The sequence below is a fragment of the Triturus cristatus genome, chromosome 5_2, assembly GCF_964204655.1.
Source record: "Triturus cristatus chromosome 5_2, aTriCri1.1, whole genome shotgun sequence".
In the NCBI taxonomy this organism is placed as follows: Eukaryota; Metazoa; Chordata; class Amphibia; order Caudata; family Salamandridae; genus Triturus; species Triturus cristatus.
Window position 1 is genome coordinate 420254806 of NC_140588.1, and position 22267 is coordinate 420277072.

The 22267-nt window shown below is 44.7% G+C and overlaps 1 protein-coding gene across 3 annotated transcripts in view; it reads right to left on the bottom strand.

Annotated features, from left to right (window-relative positions):
- PIEZO2 (piezo type mechanosensitive ion channel component 2) overlaps positions 1-22267 on the bottom strand; it is a 1161909-nt gene that overhangs the window by 385086 nt on the left and 754556 nt on the right. For 2 of the 3 annotated variants that reach the window (XM_085607341.1, XM_085607340.1), the window contains exon 10: positions 8747-8791. The exons of the other annotated variant lie outside the window; for it this stretch is intronic. In XM_085607341.1, coding sequence (XP_085463467.1) covers positions 8747-8791 — 45 coding nt within the window. The remainder of the gene's footprint in view (positions 1-8746; positions 8792-22267) is intronic. 3 annotated transcript variants of the gene reach the window in all.

Here is a 22267-nt window from a genome sequence, read left to right on the forward strand (position 1 = left end):
ATTGGAATAATTCAAGTGTTCATCAAGAGTTATTGAGGATTTTGTTTTCAGAGAAGTATTCTGGATAAACTTTAGACATTTTGGGCAGAAGGTACTCCATCTGTCGGGGCATCAGGGTGGTGGAGTACACTATGTATGTACCCTGATAGACTACCACCTGCCAAATTTAGAGATAGCCACTAGCCCAGCGGTGATCTCTGTACTGTGACAGGAACCACTGTCATGGTGGTTCATGTCAAGGCATAAAACATTTGGTGGGTGGCCACCACTGGCTTTGACAGCTGTCCACCACACTTTTCCAAACTTTTTGTTTTTCAAAAACAAACTTGAAAAATGTGAGTTTATTATTGAAAAGCAAAAACATAATGACCCCCATAGCCAAGGAGTTTCTTTCATGGTTGAGTGGAGGAGGTCATTATTTTTGTTTTCTTCTGTTTCTCACCTCCAGGAAATCAGACCATCCACCATAAACAGGGTGGATAGTGTACTGCCATTACTCTGGCAGACCCTACTCAGTGGGGCAGTTGGAGGAATCTTTCCGTTGACAGAGCCAAATGGGGCTTCAAGAATGGAAAACCTATGGTCCTCCCAACCCTAAATAGGCCTGGTGGATATCAGTTTGGTGAACAGGGTACTCCGTTGTGTGAAGCTAACCAGTGTCTCAGGCTCTTTATCGCTTGTCCCATTCCCTTTGCTCTGATCTACAGAGGACATTCATAGATACTGAAGGTAAGGTAGTTAGTGGGTAGGAAGGTGTAGACACTAGCATTGCTTCTGTTGGATCCTGATTGCAAGGTTAGCGAAGCATTGATATTTGGGATTTTCTAGCAACGGACTCTGGGAAAGTATCCCAACCATGAAGCCCTTTCAAGGTGCAGGAAATACATCACACTGTTGATAAAGCAGGACACAGGACTCTGGAAATTAGTTATTAATTGGATTAGTGTCACCTACCAAACCAAAGATGATAATACCCTTTAAAGGCCCCTAATCAGCCCACTGGGCATTCCAACAAGTACTGGCTGGAATCCCTGCATTCTGTTGGTGGAGACACATAGACAGATGTCAAATGATAACTGTTTGAAATTCTCTTTCTCATGAGTTGGACCAATACTGAGCCAAGCAACGGTCTGAACTGGCTAACAGATATATTTATTTTTTGGTATGTTATGGATTGCCAGCTTGTCATCAAGAGTCTGAAGAGATGAGCAGCTGAGAAATTCCTGATGCAGGCGATGTTATTGACCAGTTGGTAACACTCACTACTGGTGCTCGCATGTAGAGACCTGAACAGGTGGTGGGGAGATACCTAAAACTGTTTTTAGGAAGAGTAGATTTAACAAAAACAGTTCAGAAGAATCCAGTAAAAATGAATTAGAAGAAATTCTGTTTTGCCTAAAAATTACAATTATGTGGAATTTTCTGATTGTTTATGGGACAAACGAGTCATCTTTGCAAATCCCAAACCACAAAAGAGACACAGTTGTTATTCTGCAGCCTAGTCAGAGCTCTGTTTAAGCCATTCAACATGAACTATGGACATCACAGACATGGCCGGCACACTCCTTAGAGTGTCCGGACGCGCTATAAGCTTGAATAACATAACATAACAGTGTGCGGAGCCTTGATAAGAGACAGGACTATGATAACACCAGCTGCACAGAGGCAAGGTCCAAGAACTCTAAATGAAAAATTCAGACTGAGGAAAAGGTCCATCTCGGGTGCCAAACATCACAAGACATTTTTCTTGGCACACCAAATATAAAGAGATCAGCAAGAACTTCTGCACCATGTGTATAAGCTTGGGAAGCTCTTCTTTGATCTGTCCTTCAGCTTCATTAACGACCTTTTAAGTCCAAATATAAAAAGTTTTATCTGGACCAACCACCACATTGCATCCCACAGTGCGCTCTGGCAGATCAGCCTCGAATCGACCCTATGCCCAGTTGAAACAGTGGTTGTAGGACTTTGACATTTTTACACATTTTTCAAATTTTTATTTTCCCTGTTATTCCTTTGGGGTGATGTCTCTAAAAGGTATGAATGTATTATAGTAGCTCAGACCATTGTGTGCTCACTGTTGAGAACTTGGTGAGAATTGTAGGTCGGAGGTTCAAAGCCTGGTAATGTCACCTCAACTTTTCATACGTCCGAGGCTGGTAAAATGAGTACCAATTTCAACTGGATGATAATAATTCTATATAAAAATGTTCTTTATAGTAAGCTTTGCATAAAAGTGCTACATAAATGACGGATTATGTGTATTATTATTTTCCCTGTTTCTTCATTATGACAGCATTTTTCTTCATTCATTTACGTCTTTGTAATCAATGTTGGTTTGAGGCTTTTATTTCTCTAATTCTTCAACTGTACTTTTTGTTTTATTCCTTTGTTACCCACAACACTTGTATAATGACTGCCTTCCTACTCAGGCCAACTTACCAAAACCAGCTTAAGTTTTTGGCTCCTTATCTTTAGGAAATGGGGGGATCTCTGTCAGCTCAGTTCAAGATGGTTGCTTCTCTGCCCTAAAGTCTTTCAACCAGAGTCCCTACATATAGTATGCAGTGCTATTTTTGAAACTGAATAGTAACTGAGCACGGAAATTTATATGAAACCTGGATGCTGACCTCATATTGCCGCTTTTTCTTTTCCACAAAGGAGTAAGAGGAGAGGAGGTGAGTTTGACAGCTGATAATTTGTGGATTGGGTGATGATTTATGATGGATCAAAACTAAACGTGAGCACTCCTTCAGGCACAATGCTCACTTACTTTACACTGAGGGTCTAATTCACAAAGGTAAACTTACACTTTTATGTGAGTTAACTATTTTTTGGGTAGTCACAAACTGCAAGTTTAATTTTACTAATAGTAATATTTTGACTATGGGGACACCGCAGTTGGTGTTGAGAACTACACATATAAAAAGATCGGACAGGCCTATTTTTTTATGTGCTAAATCTCTGCCACAAGTGTGGAGATTCCACAGTGGTAAAATCACTATTAATAAAATTACATTTTCAGCTTCTGAATACCAAACAATAGTGGGGCATATTCTCAAGAACGTGTGATAACCATCGCAAATTTAACTTAACGCAACTTTGTATATCGCAGTCCATCGCGAGAAAATAACACCGTCTTAACGTCCAATTCCCAACCCAGCGGCACCATGCGATAGCAGCAGGATAACGCGCCAAATGACCGCGTAGAAAACAATGCGACAAACAAAAAATGCGAAACACGAACGCCTAAAAAGTTGCGATGCCACAAAGCGCGATACCAAAATCAGCGAAAACCAGTGACAGGCCTGCAATTCCCATGCGTCATGCGGGAAAATTCACTATGAAAGCAAAAAAAACCACCAAAACCTATTCAAACTGCGTAGCACCATAGATGCACCTGGACTGAGTGCAGAGCACAAGCCTAACTCCACAAGCCCCACGGAGGACCAGCCAGGAACCCCGTGTTCGGGGAAGGGCAAGGAGAAGAGGAAGAAGACAACGGGTACAGTGCCAAGGAAGACCGGATCTTCGTCATGGAGGTAACAGAACACCATCAACAACTGTTTGTCACCTCCACTGCGGCACTGACAACCCAAACTGAAATATGGCAGTCCATTGTCACCAAAGTGAATGCAGTCGGAGTGTCAAGGAGGTCAATGGAGGAGGTAAAGAGGCGCTGGCCTGAAGTGCACAGCCAAACCAAGGAGAAACCCGCCGCCAACAGGAAGGCAGCAAGGGCGACTGGAGGTGGGCCTCTTGCACCACAGGAGGAGCTGGATGTACTGGAGCAAATGGTAGCCACAGTCATCAGTGTGGAGACAGTGGCAGGAGTTGGGGGCCTGGACGCAGCTCGAAATTACCTGACCCAACAGCAATAGGGTGAGTAACCACCAGGGACTGGGGGCCGGTGGAGATGGGCACAATGGCACACATGCACAATTATGTGTATCACACTGCACACCCACAATGAATGTGGAACATGTCCCTGACACCCTTGGCACACATAGGAACACCAAGTAGGCCCACCTCCACCATGTGCACATATGTGCCCCCTCCAAATCACCAACGACACAACTGAGCCTTGCACATGTGATGAATACAGAAAAGCAGTGGCTGTGTGAGCCACACTGACTATGCAAGTGACACTGCATGCCTGATAGCACAGCAGCAGCCAAAATACATGACATGGTGCACAAATCGACATGGAGGTGGCCCAGTGCGGATCACATCCATAAAGGAGCAGGTCACACTCTGACATATCCACATGCACCCACAACCCATGCCGTTCAAAACACGCAGCAGACGAACAATGATCAAGGCCACAAAATCAGTCCAAGAGCACATATGACCCAGGCCGCAAACATTTCAGCCCCCGAAAAGCACACAATTCAAAGACCCACCACCTCAAAGGGATAAGAGTACACAAAATCAGAGCTGCAGGGGCAACTCCCCCACAATGCAGCACACACACATAGAAATCACAGAACATCAGCAATGACGGAAATGTGGTTTAAAGTGCAACATCTACACCACAGGACAGAGGACACAACAGGTTCCGCTTGTGTGTAGTAACTGGCCACTCACATCTGGCATTGACTGACACTGTGTGATGATAATGTACGGGTACTACCACACATCCGTCATGTAGTCGAAAATCCCACTGTCTGCCATCAAATAGCCAGCTCCACCATGCAGTCTGTATGTAAACATCTGCAAAGCATCAACATACAGGGGAAACTCTGTTAACCTGCATCTCCCCTTAACATTGCAGAGGGACAATAAACACTAACTGCAGAGCAGACGACAAACCCCATCAGTGATGATGAAGAAGACAACCTGCACATATGTCAACCCCCCAATGAAGGGCTGTATGTAGGAATGACCAAATCAGTAGCAGGTCAGGAGTGGTGTCCTACATCACGTGACAACAGAACATCAAGTCGCATACCTACTCACACACATATGTGTGGACACATTCTTGTCGTATTAATGACATTTCTCCACATGGTCAGAGGTTGGACACCATACTCACATTGCTGAAGACACGTAAGTGCACTGGCCTGCCAGCAACTATCCCAAAACAATGTCTGGCTCACAGAGGTGGAGCTGTCAAAATGGACCCACCCCCATTGTACATGCGTCAGTCAGACCCTCCCTGTGTAGGGACGATGCTCATTGTGGCACACGAGTGGTCATTCTCATCAACATTCATCAGAGTTAGACACCAGTGAAGTTGCGTAGACTTTATTGGCATGTGCGTGTCAGTACGGACAAGGCAAGGGCCACAATAGGCAGGCCTAAGACACTTGCACACAGCATGGGAACCTTTCGAGGTGCAGGAGATGAACACCAATCATTACGGATGGCAACGGTCTCAGCCCAACTTTCCTTGCTGGACGAGTCATGTGTGGTTTTGCGTCTGCCCGTGTGAGGGGGCACGACTTACAGCCCATGGGGTCCGCATAGTGCTCTGCCACAGGACTGCACCGACTGTCTGCTCATCTGACAGTGATCAGGTGAAAGGGTCCGACTAGGTCACATGTCGTGCTACATTGCTGCTCTCCCCCCAGCAGTGTGTCCGAATTGGTAACGTTGCTTAACGACGCTGTGCTGCTCGAACCATGGAACAGCATCACCTTGCACAGGTGTGTGTCCACACACGTACTTCCACGCACATGCATTCAGAGTCCATGCCAAGGCAGACATGTCCTCTGTTGTGGTGGGACATGTGAGCATTCCCCACGATGCAACAAGGTTTTGGGACCTGTGCTGTGGGTGACAATGCCATGTGGCTGCAGGAACGTAGTTACTCGTCCATGAATGCCAGCGCAGCCTCATGTGCGATGTGTTCCAATAGTACGTCATTGTCGGGTTCAAGGAACACCAGTGTGAGCCAATCCATTAACTGGTCCGGGCAGATGTGCTCAGTCCACGCCTTTTCCCCCAATCCGCAACACAGGCCAATTGGGGAGCGCCTCGATGTGATCACTGCACATGAGGAGTTGGGCAATCTCCCATGCGCAACTGCCAGCACATACACCAAAGATCAGTGCATCCCATGCATGGCTATCCTGGTGACACTCCTGTTCGTGGGCCAACAGGGAGCGCAACGTCAGGTCATAATCCAATTCAGCTACCATTGCGTTGGATAGGCAGACCTCCATGGGTCACTCGAATGTGTATGATCGACAGTGGAACCAGGGCTGGACGCAGGTGACGTAGGCAAGACGGAAACTCAGACGGTAACTGATTCGCAACACTGCCATTGGCAGAGATCCCAACAGATGCAGCATTTGTGCACGTTACAGTTCCACGTGACAGGGGTTGTGCATGTGCCCAGGAATGCCTGCCATTGCGTTTGTTGGGCTCGTGGCACCGGCCCTTTTCAGACCGGCGGAAGTTCGGTGGACGATATGCCACAGCTCTGGGCAATGAGTAGTATGTGTGTGCGAAGTTTGGACGTATGGGTAGTTTTTGACTTGTGTGTCAAGGGCATCCCTTGCAGGTGTTTGTCGTGCAGGGACAAGTTTGTGTGGGATGTGGGCACATTGGTGTTTCATTAGCGCAGTTCGTGGTGTGGGAGTCGTCGGAGACTGGTATGGTATCTCACACAGGCTGTGCCAGCTGCATTCAGGACCAAGGTCGGGGGTTAGCTCGGCCTTCAGCCTCGTGTGTTGGAACAAAGGGGCTTTCATTCCAGATATCAGTCTGACTACTGCTTGCATTTCTTGAATGTGATGTGGATTTTGCGCTGACTTTGATGCCAGGGCTGTGATTTGGGATGGACAGATTTCGAGACACACGCAGCTGTTGGCATGTTTGCATGAGCCAAGGGCCCGATTGGCCTTGCGCTCCTTGTTCAGTCTCTCTCTCTCTTTCTCTCTCTCTCTCTCTCCCTGTCCTTTGATGAGTGCCCGACACACCTTCTTATCTTGGATATTGTATTGCAGATCGTCCAGGGATGCCCCGCCATGACTCTTCAGAGTAGTTGTTTAGTGACAAATTAGGATGTGACATTTTGTTTGGTCTTTCAATGGTGAATGTATGAATCAGGATTTCAGTACTCACATGTATGTTGATTGTTGCAATTGTGTGAGATCAGGCGGGTACTTCTGTTCATGTTTTCGTGCCGTTGATGCGCACTGTCTTGGTCCGGTGGAGGTGGGGGTGGGGGTGCCGGGGGAGTGGCCCGGGGGGGTGGGGTGTGGTCCTGGGGGTCGTGGCCCTCTTGGGTGTCCAGCACGCATGTTCAGTGGCTCCATGGCATCTGCTGTTCTTCAGGTGTGGCTCTGGGCTGGGGTCCCTTTTGTGGTGCAGGTTGTAGTCCGACTTTTTAGCACCAGGTCGGAGCAGGTGCTAGTTTCCTGGTGCTAACGTGCCTTATCGCATGTTTTGTGTTCTTATCGCCGATCTGGCTGGTCGTTGAGAAGGTTGTGGAGTGGTGTTGTTGCATCTTTTTGCTCGGGAACGCCTACTCTGCATATCATTAGCGTTAGTTGCTGGGATCATCTATGGTGTTTTTTGCAGATGCTTTCGCAGGAAATCTGGTGGTATCGGCTGCTAGCACCAGCTTGTGAATGGGGAGATACATTTATCTCAACTTTGGCTGCGATAAGGTGCCGTTAACTCGGCGATAGCTCCTTGAGAGTATGCCCACTGGACTTACACAAAAGTGTAAATATACCTTTGTGAATCAGGCCCGTCTGTCTTTGGTCCACAATGTTATTGTATTATTATTAAGGCTCCCGGGTTTATGGTTTTTATTTTTTAACATTTCCGTTTGTATTTATCCATATTTATTTTTGGGCCATTTTATTGGTATTTATCCATATTTATTTTATGTTTTGAAAATAAATGGAGTCGTAAAGGATATTTGCACATTTATTTAACTGATAAACATGCACTCCTGCTTTAACCAAGTTAAGCAGGCAAATATAAAAAAAAACACTACTCCAACAGGGAAATATTAGCATTATATACAAATACACATTAACATATGTCTGCACATAAGTGAATCTCATCCTGTTTTCAAATCCCCATTGTATTTATCAGTTGGTCCAGGATTTATGAAGGACAACAAGCAGAGTCACTCACAAGAAGCACCATTTTCTCTATTTTTAAGCTTTTAAAACAAATACATACAGGAAAAAGATCGTTTTCCGTCTGTATTTATCTGAAAAAAATCAGTAAAAACGGAAAACTGGGAGCCCTAATTATTATAGATTTGCAATATTTTAAAGCACTTAAAAGCAATCATCAAGGGAGATGTTAGTGCTACAAGGAAGACATAAAAAAACATTGACAGTGTGAGTGCAATATGTCAGAAACTGCTGCTTTTTATTACACCATGAGGCACAATAACAATGAACCTCTACATATACACCTGAATTATTGATTGCCCCTGCGTGACACTCTTTGCTTGTAAAGGCATGAGAGAAATGAAAGGCGATGAATTTAGAGAGAGCCAAGGAGAACCATGCGTGCCATTTGCCAATGGTGAAATTATATTTGTCCTTAAATGCTAATACCACTCCATAAAAGGGGGGAAATAAATACAGAGAAATAAAGTAACAATCTATAATTAGATCCTTGAGAAAATCATGCTCATAATAACACCTTTGCTTATGCAAGTTTATGAGAGTTTGTGCAACACAGGTGGATGCAGGTGATATTATTCTTTACATCTTATTATTCAACATGCATCGGTAAACAAGGATTAAAAGACATATGTTCATATACTAACATCAGATGACTTGTATTCATCCTGCGTCATTGACATAGACAGAAGCTGCAAAAAGCAAGGCAGGAGAGGTTATTAATCAGCAGGGCAGAAGCAATATATGTCACCGAAGCATCATTATGCAGACACACGACTCATAATGCTAACAGTAAATCAAGCAGGACCCGTCACCGGATTAATAAGTTCGAGTCAGGCAAAACAAGCAGTTACCTATTGTGTCTTGGCCAAAAGCGTTTAGTTTTAGCTGAACGACACTGGCAGATGCATATCAAATACTGAACAAAAACACAACATATTCAGAATTACATTGGAACAAATATTTTCCCGGCAGACAGGGTTACTTACTGTTAGTTTTCATCCCACACCACTACCACCCCCAGTCTACCGTGACACTGATTCACAGACAGCAGCTTGAGAAAGACCAGTGGACAGATGTTGTGTTAGCCAGCCATCTACTCGTCAATGCAAGGATAATCTGTGGAGCATCTTGCAAGCCACACATAAAAATGACAGCATAGAAGCCCTCAGAGACAGCACTGACTTGGAATACATTCTTATGTCCTAGAGGGTACATTGGGAATCGAACATGCAACTTAAAGAGTCGTCCACAGAGCACTCATGAGTTACGCACACTTTGGTACCTGTTCAATTCGGGGAACAACCTTTACAACGCAACTATTACATCGCACTACACTTACAACGCAGGCATTACAACGCAACATCCTTTACAACGCATGACACTACAACGCATACCATTACAACGCATACCATTACAACGCAGGCACTACATCGCATGTCACTACAACGCAGGCATTACAACACATACCATTACAACGCATACCATTACAATGCATACCATCCAACACTTACCCTACTGTTGCACCCCCTGGAGTTAGAATAGTAATTTTTACCCCTATACTATCCAACACTTACCCTATGCGTTGTAATGGTATGCGTTGTAAAGGTAGTATGCGATGTAATGGAATGCGTTGTAAAGGTAGTTTTTAAAAATGCGTTGTAGTGTCATGCGATGTAATGGAATGCGTTGTAGTGGATGTTGCGTTGTAAAAATTGCGTTGTAAGTGCATGCGTTGTAAAAGTATGCGTTGTAACGTCATACATCCGGCACAACAGCATGGCATTTATTTTTTTCACACATTGTATTAGGTTTTTTCTTCAACACTTTACATCCATTAGGAAATAGACATGCATTTTAGGTACAACATATTTCGCAATACAGTCTGGTTTAGGAAGGCCACTGTGGATACAGTAGTGTCACCGTATGTATTTAACAGCAGTACATGTTCCTGTTGGTCAGTGCTTGATAAACAGTATTGTTCGTATGTAGTACTAAGTGGTCCGATTCTCGCTGTATTGCAGAAACAGTTGTAGACTGGGGGAGAGGATACGTGAAATGGAGTAATTAAATTAACCCGTCCCTCCCACCCTTCCCCAACTTCGTCTGACCCTAACCCCATCTCAACCTTTTGTGAGAGTGCTCCACCGGTTGTTCCCACACACTCTTCACACATTTTGATATGTATACTTTACATTGTTAAGTCATCAGGCCATATATAGAATTACATTGCGGGCTGGGAAGGGCCTGGGTAGCATGAGCTCCTGTTGATCCTGCACTACGGGGACTGATGTTGGTGCCATGGCCTTGAAAGCTTCCAGTATAGTATCCCAGTCCAGAGAAATAACCTTTGTGCACAGTCCGCGAGCCCCCTCTCGTCGGATTGCCGCGCTTTCTGCACTGCTCCATCTTACCACCTCCCCGTGCCTACCATAAAGTGTTGGAGATTACATGACTTCCACCGCATCGGGATGGAGCGTTTGGCCATGAGCAGTGCTAGGTCTACAAAGTGAAGCTGTTTTTTCTGCGCCTCGGGGCGCCGGGTCAACCCCAACAGACAGTTACCAGCCGTACTCGGCACGGGAATCCCAGTCGCCGAAATAACCATTGCAACCACTTCCGACCAGTAAGAGGCGATCACGGGGCACAGCCACAACATGTGTGTTAATGCACCTAACAAGTGACTTGAATGTTCCTAATTAAATAGGGATTACTCAGGATTTGAAGGTTTTAGGATTCATCACACGGGTTTTAGTAATGTGATGATGCCAGTAAGATTACTCAGTGGTCTCAGCACATGCAGTAATGATCCATATTGCAGCTTCTGGTCAGAGAGTTGACTCTTCTGGGAGTACCTCTGCATTTCATTCTTTTGAGGTTGATAAAAAGAGTACCAGTGAGTGGCACCTATTTTTTATTATTCATGAGAGGCAATTCTGTTTGCGGAGTATGTTTTTATAATGTAAATGTTATTATCAGTTCTTTCGCACTGTGGCATTTCAATTCCATGTAAAAGGGTGCTGGGAGATGACCCACTTCCCTCCACACCTTGGAAGTGGATCTAACCGAGCCCTTTCCTAAAGAAAATCTCGAATCATTCATTTCCTGGGTGATTGCCACAAAATCACGCATACGCAGATGTTAAACTACACCTTGATAACTCCCCTCAATTTTGACACCTTTGAGTGGGTTTCTGCACATAGTTATCAGTATATTTATGTGCTAGTAAGTCCAATTATGCCTGCTAAATATCATTTTGTGGATAGCTGAAGTGCAAATGTAGCTTATTTTGGCCATAAACGGATACTTATATTTGAATATGGCTTTATCATTTTTCTTGTTTATTTATTTTATTTTTTTATTTAAGAAGTTTTAAATAGCGCTTGCAAGACCCTAGGGTATCAGAGCACTGTACAGACATCGCCTAGACAAGGTCGAGTTGGATGGGATAGATTACAAAGTACAGACTCAATGGATGACTGGTTACAATAGAATCAGGCATTTTACAGACATATGAATAGACAAGGTCAGGCTGGAGAGCATAGAGTGAAACATTCAGTTTCTTTGAAGGTCAGGTCACAGTTTAGCATGTGGAGGGGGAATACATAAAGTAAGTAATATGCAGAAAAGAGCCAAGTTGAGAGCTAGGTGTTGGAGTCCGACGGTTGAAGTGTCGGTTGAGGAGAGTATCCTTTAATTTTCTTTTGAAGCTCACAAAGGAGGGGTTTGTTCTGATATAAACTGGGAGTGACATCCGGGTTTTACGGGCTTTGCCTGAAAAGGAGCATGAAAGGGATTTTTGTTCGTGTTTTTTTGGTGGGAATGAGAAGCAGAGTATTGGTGCTCTTTAGAGTCCTTGATTGGCCGACCTGTACTAGTTTGGAGGGAAGAAACATCGATTTCCCGGTGTGCAGGACTTTGTGAGTGACACAGGCCATTTTGAAGCAGCAGTGGGCTTCGATCCGGAGTCATCTGAGATTTTCAGGGAGGGGGAGGTGTGGTCGTGTTTTTTTGTTCCAGTGACCATCCTTGCTGCTACATTTAATATGGCTCTAAACAAGGCTAGGTGAGACTTTGCCATGCCATTTAAAGTGCCATTCCTATAATCCAGTCTAGACAGTACCATTTCTTGGGTGGAAAATTTTAGGTCGTTAGGGAAGAGAAAAGGCTTGATTTTGTGTAGATGTTTTATTTTGTAGAATGCACTCTTGGATGAGTTATTTATGTGTTGGCTTATGCTCAGGCTTGGGTCAAGGGAGATCCTCAGAGATTTGACGGATTTACAAAGTCAGAGCATCAATGGTGTTTAGCTATTCTTGGACCTTGGAGGTTTGATCATTATTGGATAGAAGTAAGATTTCTGTCTTGTCTCGGTTGAGTTTTAGGCGGTTGGTTGAGAGCCAGTTTTCAATTTCTTTGAGAGTGGAGTTTAGTTTTTGTATGTCTTCAAGTGAGGATATTTTTTGGTAAATCTGGGTGTCATCTGCAAAGAGGTGTTTGAGGATGCTTGATTGTTTGAGAATGGTAGTGAGGGGTTCCATGTAAATTTTGAAGTTATAGGAGAAAGGACTGAGCAGTGTGGGACACCTCTGGCTATTGTGAATGTGTCTGAGGAAGAGTTGTTAATTTTTATTTGTTGGGAGCGATTATGAAAGTAGGAAGAGAACCATTTTAGGAGGACAAGGCCTTCGGCTCTAATTCTTTTTTAGAGAGATTCTAGATGCAGCTTATAACTGACCCCTTGTCAAAGGCCGCTGATAGGTCTAGGAGGATGAGTAAGAGGCAATTGTCTGAGTCTAGAGCCTTGTGTATGTTGTCAGTTCTGTTCAGTAGAGATGTTTCCATACTATATCCTTTTCTGTATCCAGATTGTAGTGAATCGAGAAGATTAGTGGAGACAATGTGATGGTTGAATTGGGAGAGAACACATGTCTCAAGTATTTTAGCCAGGAAGGGAAGGTTGGAAATGGGTTTGAAGTTGTTGGGGTCATCTGGGTCAGCACCTGGTTTCTTAAGCAAGGGAGTGACTTCTCTTAATCTGAGGCAATCAGGCATCGACTGATTGCTCAGAGAGCTGTTGATTATCTTGGGCCAAAGTGGTGTTATAGCATGGTTAAGTCTCTTTGCCAGGGAGTCTGGAAGAGTATCTGCTAGGTGAGAGGTGTGCTTGGAATTCACTATCATTTGAGAGATGTCTTCCTCTGAGAGCGAGTAGAATGTCCTCCAGGTCCTGTGAGTTAAGGGAGATTCTGCATTGGTATTACCTCCAGCAGGATCCATGTGTGGAGTTGCGCCATGTGAGTTCAGTGACGAACCAGGGGCATTGGTTACTACCATATTGAGGGAAGGGTTTACGGTGGATGTCTGAGCATGGAGGTCTAGGGATAGCTGAATCTTCGAGATTTTGTCATTGAAGATTTACACAAAATTGTTGCAGTGTTCTTTGGAGGCATGGGGGTTTTGTTTAAGCAGATTTAAGGTTTGTTGCTTAATGATGTGGAACAGTTCTTTGGGAAATTTTTGATTTGTCTAGAAATTGTGGAAGAATGGGGTTTTTAAGTTTCAAAGGAGATAGTTGGTCTAGGATGGATGACATTGTAGAGTTATAGTGGGATGTAAGATCATCTGCTGAGAGGTTGACAGTTGGGGGTAAAGAAGAGTTATCATTCTGTCTTCAAGGTTGTTCATGGGAATCTGACTTATGTTGTGGGTCCAATGTACATTTTTTTTAGTGTGAATGGGGGTATTTCCGTCTGGTTGAGGTGAAACAGAATGTTGTGGTGGTCTTACCAATCGAGTGGAAGGATGTTGTCAATGCTTACTGCTTCGTTGAGGGCTATGATCGCATCCAGGGTTGCACCTCTAGTATAAGTTTGACCTTTGGAGTGCTGAGCAAGGTCTTTGCTGAGAAGGAGACTGTTTAGGGATTGTATAAGCAACTCTTTCTCATCATTCCAGTGCAGATGGAAATTTCCTAGGAATAATTGTTGTTGGAGAGTGAGCAGTGCGCTATAATTTCTGATAGGTGTTCTCCAAAGCGGAGCGCATTGTCTGGTGAGTGATAAGGGATGTGGCATTTCATTGTTTTATTATTCTACATTTTTAGTTTCATACTGGTATGTTCAAATGTGGGGTAGGAATGGATGTATGTTTCTGCCATGTGGATGTTGTTCTCATGGATAACAGCTATGCCAACCACTGTGCTATTCTCCCTCTCTTGCTTGATGATGGAGAAGCTGGGAGGGACTAGTAGGTCAAGGATAAGATAGGAGGTGTCATTTAGCCATGTTTCAGTGATACCAATGTCATGGTTCCAGATGGTTTCAGCTAGGTCAATTGCATGTTTAGTTGCCAATCTGCAGTTTATGAACATGCAGTTACTGCTGGTGTTGGGCTTCTGAGGGGGTGATTCAAGGGGGACCTTGATGAGGCAAGTGGGAGTTCTGTCAGTTTTTGTAGGGTTGATATCCCTCCCGATTCCTGTAATCCCCTGTATCTTGGAGGTGGGGTTGACTTGGGTGGGAGATAGGTCATAGGTTTTTGCTACGGCTGTTGCTTCCTTCAGAGATCTCCCGTGGGTTGATAATTTTGGCCTATGTTGTTGCAGGGATTCTGCCGATACACAGAACTATGCGAAGAACCCCAGGACCTCAGTGAATTGTGGTGTACCAGAAACTCACCTCAGAACCCAGAACCCAGTATCCGGCTAGCATAAGTGTCCCATTCGTTATCCGAGATTTAGCTCGGCGGTCCCAATGAATAGACAACCCAGAACAAGCGACTCAGTACATACTCAGGAATGGTGGGAATCGGAAATACCTGTTCGTATATTATTCTCACATCAGTCCACAACAATAATCAACAGAGACACGTTGTAAATAAAAGGGGTTTATTTTTATAGTGTCAACAAGAGATGTGTAGTTCCTGCAGGACAGGAAGTCGACAGGGAATAAAGTATTCCAATTCAGACTTCAACCTAACGAAAGAAAGTGCACAAGGGAAGGGAATCCCTTCAGGGTGGAACTAAAACCCTCACACACCCAGCAAGCTAGGTGTCATGCTTCATCATCTGGGTTCTGCTCCTCGTCGGGTCGGCGGTGCAATACCCGACGGGCACACATACAGGGGCTCTTTGTCGGAGATCTTTTGTTCCCTGCCGTATGGTGCATGCGTGTGAGGGCCCGGGAGTGTAGATGTAGGTGATTAAAAAGGTTGGTTAATCTGAAATTGAAGTTTATTGGCTCAGTCAACCACCTAGTTAAAAAGGGGAGTGAGTGGCGTAAAAGCTATATGTGCTCACAACGGATGAGTGGCTAGCTACGCTCAACTCTTATGGTCAACATGTTTCGCGCGCATTGAGTCAGGAGGATCTCGTGGCGCTTCGTCAGGACCTATAGTGAAGTGAAGTGTGCTCGAAAAAAACTATCTACAGTGTGGTGAGAAAAACAAGGGTGAGAACAAAAATGTTGGTCAACCCTTAATAGGCGCCCCTACCTTATGTATTTGATTTAAGAGGGGGTCACCTAGGGAAAGGAAACAATCAATAAAAATATATATGAGAACCCAAAGCCACCCTCGGCATTATAGGCATTATAACACAAAAGTTGAGTCGAACACCACTCGTGTAGTAAAGTGGTGATCAAATTCATATAATCCAGAATATCAATACTGGATGCCTACCAGTTATCTGGTCAGTTAATCATTACATGACATGAGACAAGGTAGGGCAAAGTAAAAAACGGTAAAAACAAGTAGCACAGTCAGGTTCTGGTTGGAAGCACAGCCCTTTAAAAAAGGAAAGAAGTCATGATTATGTAAGGACTCACCAATTTATGTTAAAAAGAGCTCCTCATCAGGTGCATGGCGCGTCCACAGGGGGAGAAACACATTCGTTCCCTAAAGTATAATGGTGTTATGGGGAAAAGTAGAGGCACAGGAAGATATCAAAAACATGAAGTCATTGGAGAGAGATCTCCACTAAGTAACACGAGAACATATTAAAAAGAGCGTGTGGCACCTCTCGTGTGCACTGGTACTCTGATATTAAATGTGGTTACCCAGGTGCAGTTAACCGGGGATGGGACTGAGATGTGCAAGTCCCAAATGGTAAAAGGTCTGTGTTCAAAAGTAATGAATCGGAGTGACCGATTCTAACTTATTGTGAGCTTAAGTTAGGAATCAGCATTTCTTCGCTGCTAAGCCCAGTGTAATTTGGGCGTGTCGAAGTGCTCACATGCAAGCTATACAAGCGTGTACCGATGGTGGGCAGTGAATCGGAATCCTGCGTTTGTTTTACAAGTGTCTAAAGCGCCCATGGTCTACCTAGGTATTCGGAATCCACCCTCCAAAACGCGCGCTGGTATGTACTTACTACACAGACATCCCCTGGAGGTTATTCAACCTGCCCGCGTCGCCGAACCCGGAAGCTGGATAGTGGGTCGGTTACGCATACATTTATTCAGGCCAGGATTGGATGTTAGCCCGACACGTGACTGCAAGCGGACCAATCACGGTCTTAGTGACAGATCTCGGTGGCCAATTGTGTGGGTTGGTATGGCGTTGATGTGTCTTAAGCAATCAATGGTGAGATGGAGGCATTGACATAATAGCGGCTATAGAGAGGTTTAGTGTGGTGGGCGCCATGTTGGCACGGGCAAAATGTGGAGCGTACCATGTGTTTGAAACGTAATGTTGCCCCATGGAGGGGATACGTCTAAATAATCTCTACAAAAAATGAAATACATAATACTGGGATCGAGGCGTCGCTCTTCACGATCGCCATGTTACGGGCAGACAAGGAGTGGTCCTCTAATACTTTATGGGATTGAAAGATGTTAGTCACGTGTGTTTGCTATGGATGACTAACGTATCACACATCCCACAGTTACTATTCTTAGTAAGTGGTTCTTCACTCACGTGCTGAGTAGGGGTAGCAAACTCGGGTGCCATGATGTAATGGTGTTGGTCTATAAAACCAAGATGGTTAATAATAAGAGAACTCATGGGCTGAAATGATAATGTATATAAGGAATATATACGGTAAAAAAGGGGGTCACTGAAGATTATACCCCTGGTATGTCATATAGAGGTGGGTTAAGGTCGAAGACCAAGTATCAATCGGTACCTAGGGTAGTGTGAGTATTATCCTGCCCCCTCAGCTATATCGGAAGACCCGTATCCTATCGGTTAGATATCATTGACCAGGGTATATCGTCGTTGAGGCCAAGTCTGTCCAATGAAAGGCGATGTACCCAGCGTTGTTCGAGCCTGAGTAGGGCATGTTGAGACATAACAGGTTGGCTCTCAAGGACAATCCAACGTAGATCAGTCGGGCTGTGTTTGCATGCAAGACAATGGCTGTAGAGTTTTGTGGTGGTTTTACCACATCTAATGTTGCTCTTATGTTCGGTGATGCGTGTTTTCACAGCTCGTGTCGTCATCCCTATATACTGGAGGTCACAAGGGCAAATTAGTAGATAGACACAGTTCGTAGAATTACAATTAGTGTGTCTTTTGAGGGTCCATTCGAAAGAGTCAGTAAGGCGAATAGATTTGGCCACAATTGTTTGCCCACAGCAGGAGCACCCTCCACAAGTGTAATGCCCCTGTACAGGTGGAAGGTTCCAGAGGGTGTTGTGTGTTGGATTTGTTTGTTTTTTCGGTCTCGTGTGTATCAGGGTGTCCTTCAAATTGTTAGTCCTTTTGAAAGCGAAACGTGGAGGGGGAATCGTGAGTGTGCCTGCAGATAGTATTCCCCAGTGTTTCTTTATCACTTTCTTAAGGTTGTTGGACTCTGGTGTGAAGGATGTGACACATGTGATAATCTCTCTGGTGTCTTTTGGTCTTACTTCCAGAAGCGCCTCACGGTTGTTATTTCTTGCTCGTTTCATTGAGTTGTAAACCACTCGGGGAGGATAGCCTCTTTGAGTCAAGTTCCCTGACAAGATGTTGGCCTCAATTTTGTAGTCTGTGATGGAACTACAATTTCTCCTAAGTCGAAGGAATTGGCCGAACGGCAAATTGTCGCGCAGGGTTTTGGGGTGATGGCTGTTATAGAGGAGTAAACTGTTCTTATCAGTGGGTTTCCTGTAGAGAGTAGTGCTTAACCCTGTGGGTGTCAATCTGATGTTCAAGTCCAGGAAGGGGATATCTGAGTTAGAGATATGACTAGTGAATTTTAAAAACTGATTTTTGGTGTTGATCCATTCACAGAATTCGTGACAGGTTGTTAAATCACCTTTCCATAGGATCATGACATCATCGATGTATCTTTTCCACAGGGTTAGATTAGGTCCAAAGGGGTTGTCCTCGTTCATTATTACTGTCTCTTCAAATGCTGCCATATACAGGCAGGCCACACTAGGGGCAAAGGTACTCCCCATCGATGTACCTTGGGACTGATGGTAAAGGTTGTCTTTGAATGCAAAATAGTTCTCGGTGAGAGCTAATGTTGCCAGATCCATGATAAATGTTATAGGAGTGGGAGATGTCCATTCCTTTTTCCGTAGGGCCGCCTCTATCACCGTCAGAGTAGCTTGTTGCGGGATGTTGGTGTAGAGGGCCTCTACATCAAGGGTCACTAGGAAGTCAACATTCTCGGTGTTCTCTATTCCCTCAATAATATTCAAAATGTCAGTTGTGTCCCTGACATAAGAAGGTGTCTCTTTTACCAAGGGTTGTAGGAAGCAATCACAGAACTTGGAAAGAGGTTCCAAGAGGGAACCTATTCCGGAGACAATTGGTCTGCCGGGAACAGGGGTAACGCCTTTATGTACCTTAGGTAATGTATAGAAATATAGTACGACAGGTTTGGTGGTGCTAAGGAAGTCTGCTTCTTTTTTCGTGATCCAGCCATTGGCTTCGGCCTCCAAGATCTTACTAGCTATTGTTGAACTTAATCTAGGCGTGGGATCGGTGTCAATAGGTGTATAATATTTCCTATCGCCAAGTTGGCGAAGACATTCCGTTTCATAATCGCTAGTGGACTGGATAACAGTCGCACCTCCCTTGTCTGCCTGTTTGATGGTGATGGACATATCAGTTGCTAGTGTTCTGGCCGCATCTCTTTCTTTTGCAGTAAAGTTGTTGTACACAGTGGTTCTACTCTGTATTTTGTCCAGGTCTTTTAACACAGCCTTCTCGAAGGTAAGGACCTCCGAGGGAATCATGCTGTTTGTCGGAGTAAAGGTGGAAGCTTTATGCAGGCCTGTATCACTAGGTTCAGAAGTCAATTCGTCCTGAAAAAATGCTTTTAGGCGTATTTTCCGAAAGAAATTCTGGACCTCGCAGATTAATTCGAATTTATCTACTCTAGGAGTAGGTACGAAGCCCAGACCTTTCTTTAGTACATCCTCCTCTGTGTTGCTGAGGGGTCTATGGGAAAGGTTGATAACTAATCCCTCTGGCCCCTCCTTCTGCTCCGAGTTTCCATTTGTGGCTGCGGTTGCGGTTGATCTTGCCACTGGACATGGGTGGTAGTTTGTTGTTGTCCTCGCCTTCGCCCTCTTCCTCTGCCCCAGCCTCTGCCTAAAAAAGGTTTCGGGTTGTTACCAGGATAGAATTGTGGCGGGTACTGAGGAAACATGGGATATTGCCAAAAAGGAGGTTGAGGGGGGACAGGAAACATCGGACCACCTTGGTTCTGGTATGACCGTGTGTTGGTCTTCCTCTGATTTTTATTGTTCCAACTCCCTGTACTGGATCCACTAGACGACCCTCTTCTGCTGTGATTAGATTCTTCATCACTTGAATAGTCTGTCTTGTTGGACGTGTAGTCTGCTTTTAGGTAAGGAAATACTCTCTCTTTGTCGAATCTGGTGATGTCTTTCTGTAGTTTCGTTATTTTTTGTTTAAGCAAAAACTCCCTACTTTCAGCAATCTCCTGATTAATCTCTGCTAGTTTAGTTTTAAAAACAGCAGATTGAGTGACAGGTTTCATTGTGCTTTCAAGATCTTGAATGCGTGTAAGGATGCAATCGGCCAACCTCTTGGCTGTCCCTATGATAAGTACTAGTAAGTCCCTGGTGCATTTCCACGACACCAGGGACCACTCTTTCTTGAATAGTGGGTCATCCAGAAATAGACGGGGTACTAAATTAACGATGAGACCATTAGGGGCGATGTTGGCCCTAAGGTACTCAGTCATCATAGCCCCATGTATGGTTATTTTTAACCATTCTTTTTTCAAAGCTGTTAAATTCGTCCAGTCGTCCGACTGGGAACCTGAGGCTATGTTGCTGTCCGTAACCAAAAGTGATGGTGCTCTTAGAATGTCAGATACGGCGTCTTCACCATAGCTGATGCCTAGTTCACCTTCCATAATTACTTGGAGGGGCAGATGGTCCTCTTAGAGCCAGATGGCACTATAGGTAACCTTGAAAACAATCTCCTGCGGGGGACTCCCGCGCTAAATACGTTCAACAAAAGGAAGGAGAGTAAAAAGTGGTGGGCTATTTTTAACGAGGTCCTACACATAGGCCCTAAGTAACTGTGTCAACAAGAGATGTGTAGTTCCTGCAGGACAGGAAGTCGACAGGGAATAAAGTATTCCAATTCAGACTTCAACCTAACGAAAGAAAGTGCACAAGGGAAGGGAATCCCTTCAGGGTGGAACTAAAACCCTCACACACCCAGCAAGCTAGGTGTCATGCTTCATCATCTGGGTTCTGCTCCTCGTCGGGTCGGCGGTGCAATACCCGACGGGCACCCATACAGGGGCTCTTTGTCGGAGATCTTTTGTTCCCTGCCGTATGGTGCATGCGTGTGAGGGCCCGGGAGTGTAGATGTAGGTGATTAAAAAGGTTGGTTAATCTGAAATTGAAGTTTATTGGCTCAGTCAACCACCTAGTTAAAAAGGGGAGTGAGTGGCGTAAAAGCTATATGTGCTCACAACGGATGAGTGGCTAGCTACGCTCAACTCTTATGGTCAACATGTTTCGCGCGCATTGAGTCAGGAGGATCTCGTGGCGCTTCGTCAGGACCTATAGTGAAGTGAAGTGTGCTCGAAAAAAACTATCTACAGTGTGGTGAGAAAAACAAGGGTGAGAACAAAAATGTTGGTCAACCCTTAATAGGCGCCCCTACCTTATGTATTTGATTTAAGAGGGGGTCACCTAGGGAAAGGAAACAATCAATAAAAATATATATGAGAACCCAAAGCCACCCTCGGCATTATAGGCATTATAACACAAAAGTTGAGTCGAACACCACTCGTGTAGTAAAGTGGTGATCAAATTCATATAATCCAGAATATCAATACTGGATGCCTACCAGTTATCTGGTCAGTTAATCATTACATGACATGAGACAAGGTAGGGCAAAGTAAAAAACGGTAAAAACAAGTAGCACAGTCAGGTTCTGGTTGGAAGCACAGCCCTTTAAAAAAGGAAAGAAGTCATGATTATGTAAGGACTCACCAATTTATGTTAAAAAGAGCTCCTCATCAGGTGCATGGCGCGTCCACAGGGGGAGAAACACATTCGTTCCCTAAAGTATAATGGTGTTATGGGGAAAAGTAGAGGCACAGGAAGATATCAAAAACATGAAGTCATTGGAGAGAGATCTCCACTAAGTAACACGAGAACATATTAAAAAGAGCGTGTGGCACCTCTCGTGTGCACTGGTACTCTGATATTAAATGTGGTTACCCAGGTGCAGTTAACCGGGGATGGGACTGAGATGTGCAAGTCCCAAATGGTAAAAGGTCTGTGTTCAAAAGTAATGAATCGGAGTGACCGATTCTAACTTATTGTGAGCTTAAGTTAGGAATCAGCATTTCTTCGCTGCTAAGCCCAGTGTAATTTGGGCGTGTCGAAGTGCTCACATGCAAGCTATACAAGCGTGTACCGATGGTGGGCAGTGAATCGGAATCCTGCGTTTGTTTTACAAGTGTCTAAAGCGCCCATGGTCTACCTAGGTATTCGGAATCCACCCTCCAAAACGCGCGCTGGTATGTACTTACTACACAGACATCCCCTGGAGGTTATTCAACCTGCCCGCGTCGCCGAACCCGGAAGCTGGATAGTGGGTCGGTTACGCATACATTTATTCAGGCCAGGATTGGATGTTAGCCCGACACGTGACTGCAAGCGGACCAATCACGGTCTTAGTGACAGATCTCGGTGGCCAATTGTGTGGGTTGGTATGGCGTTGATGTGTCTTAAGCAATC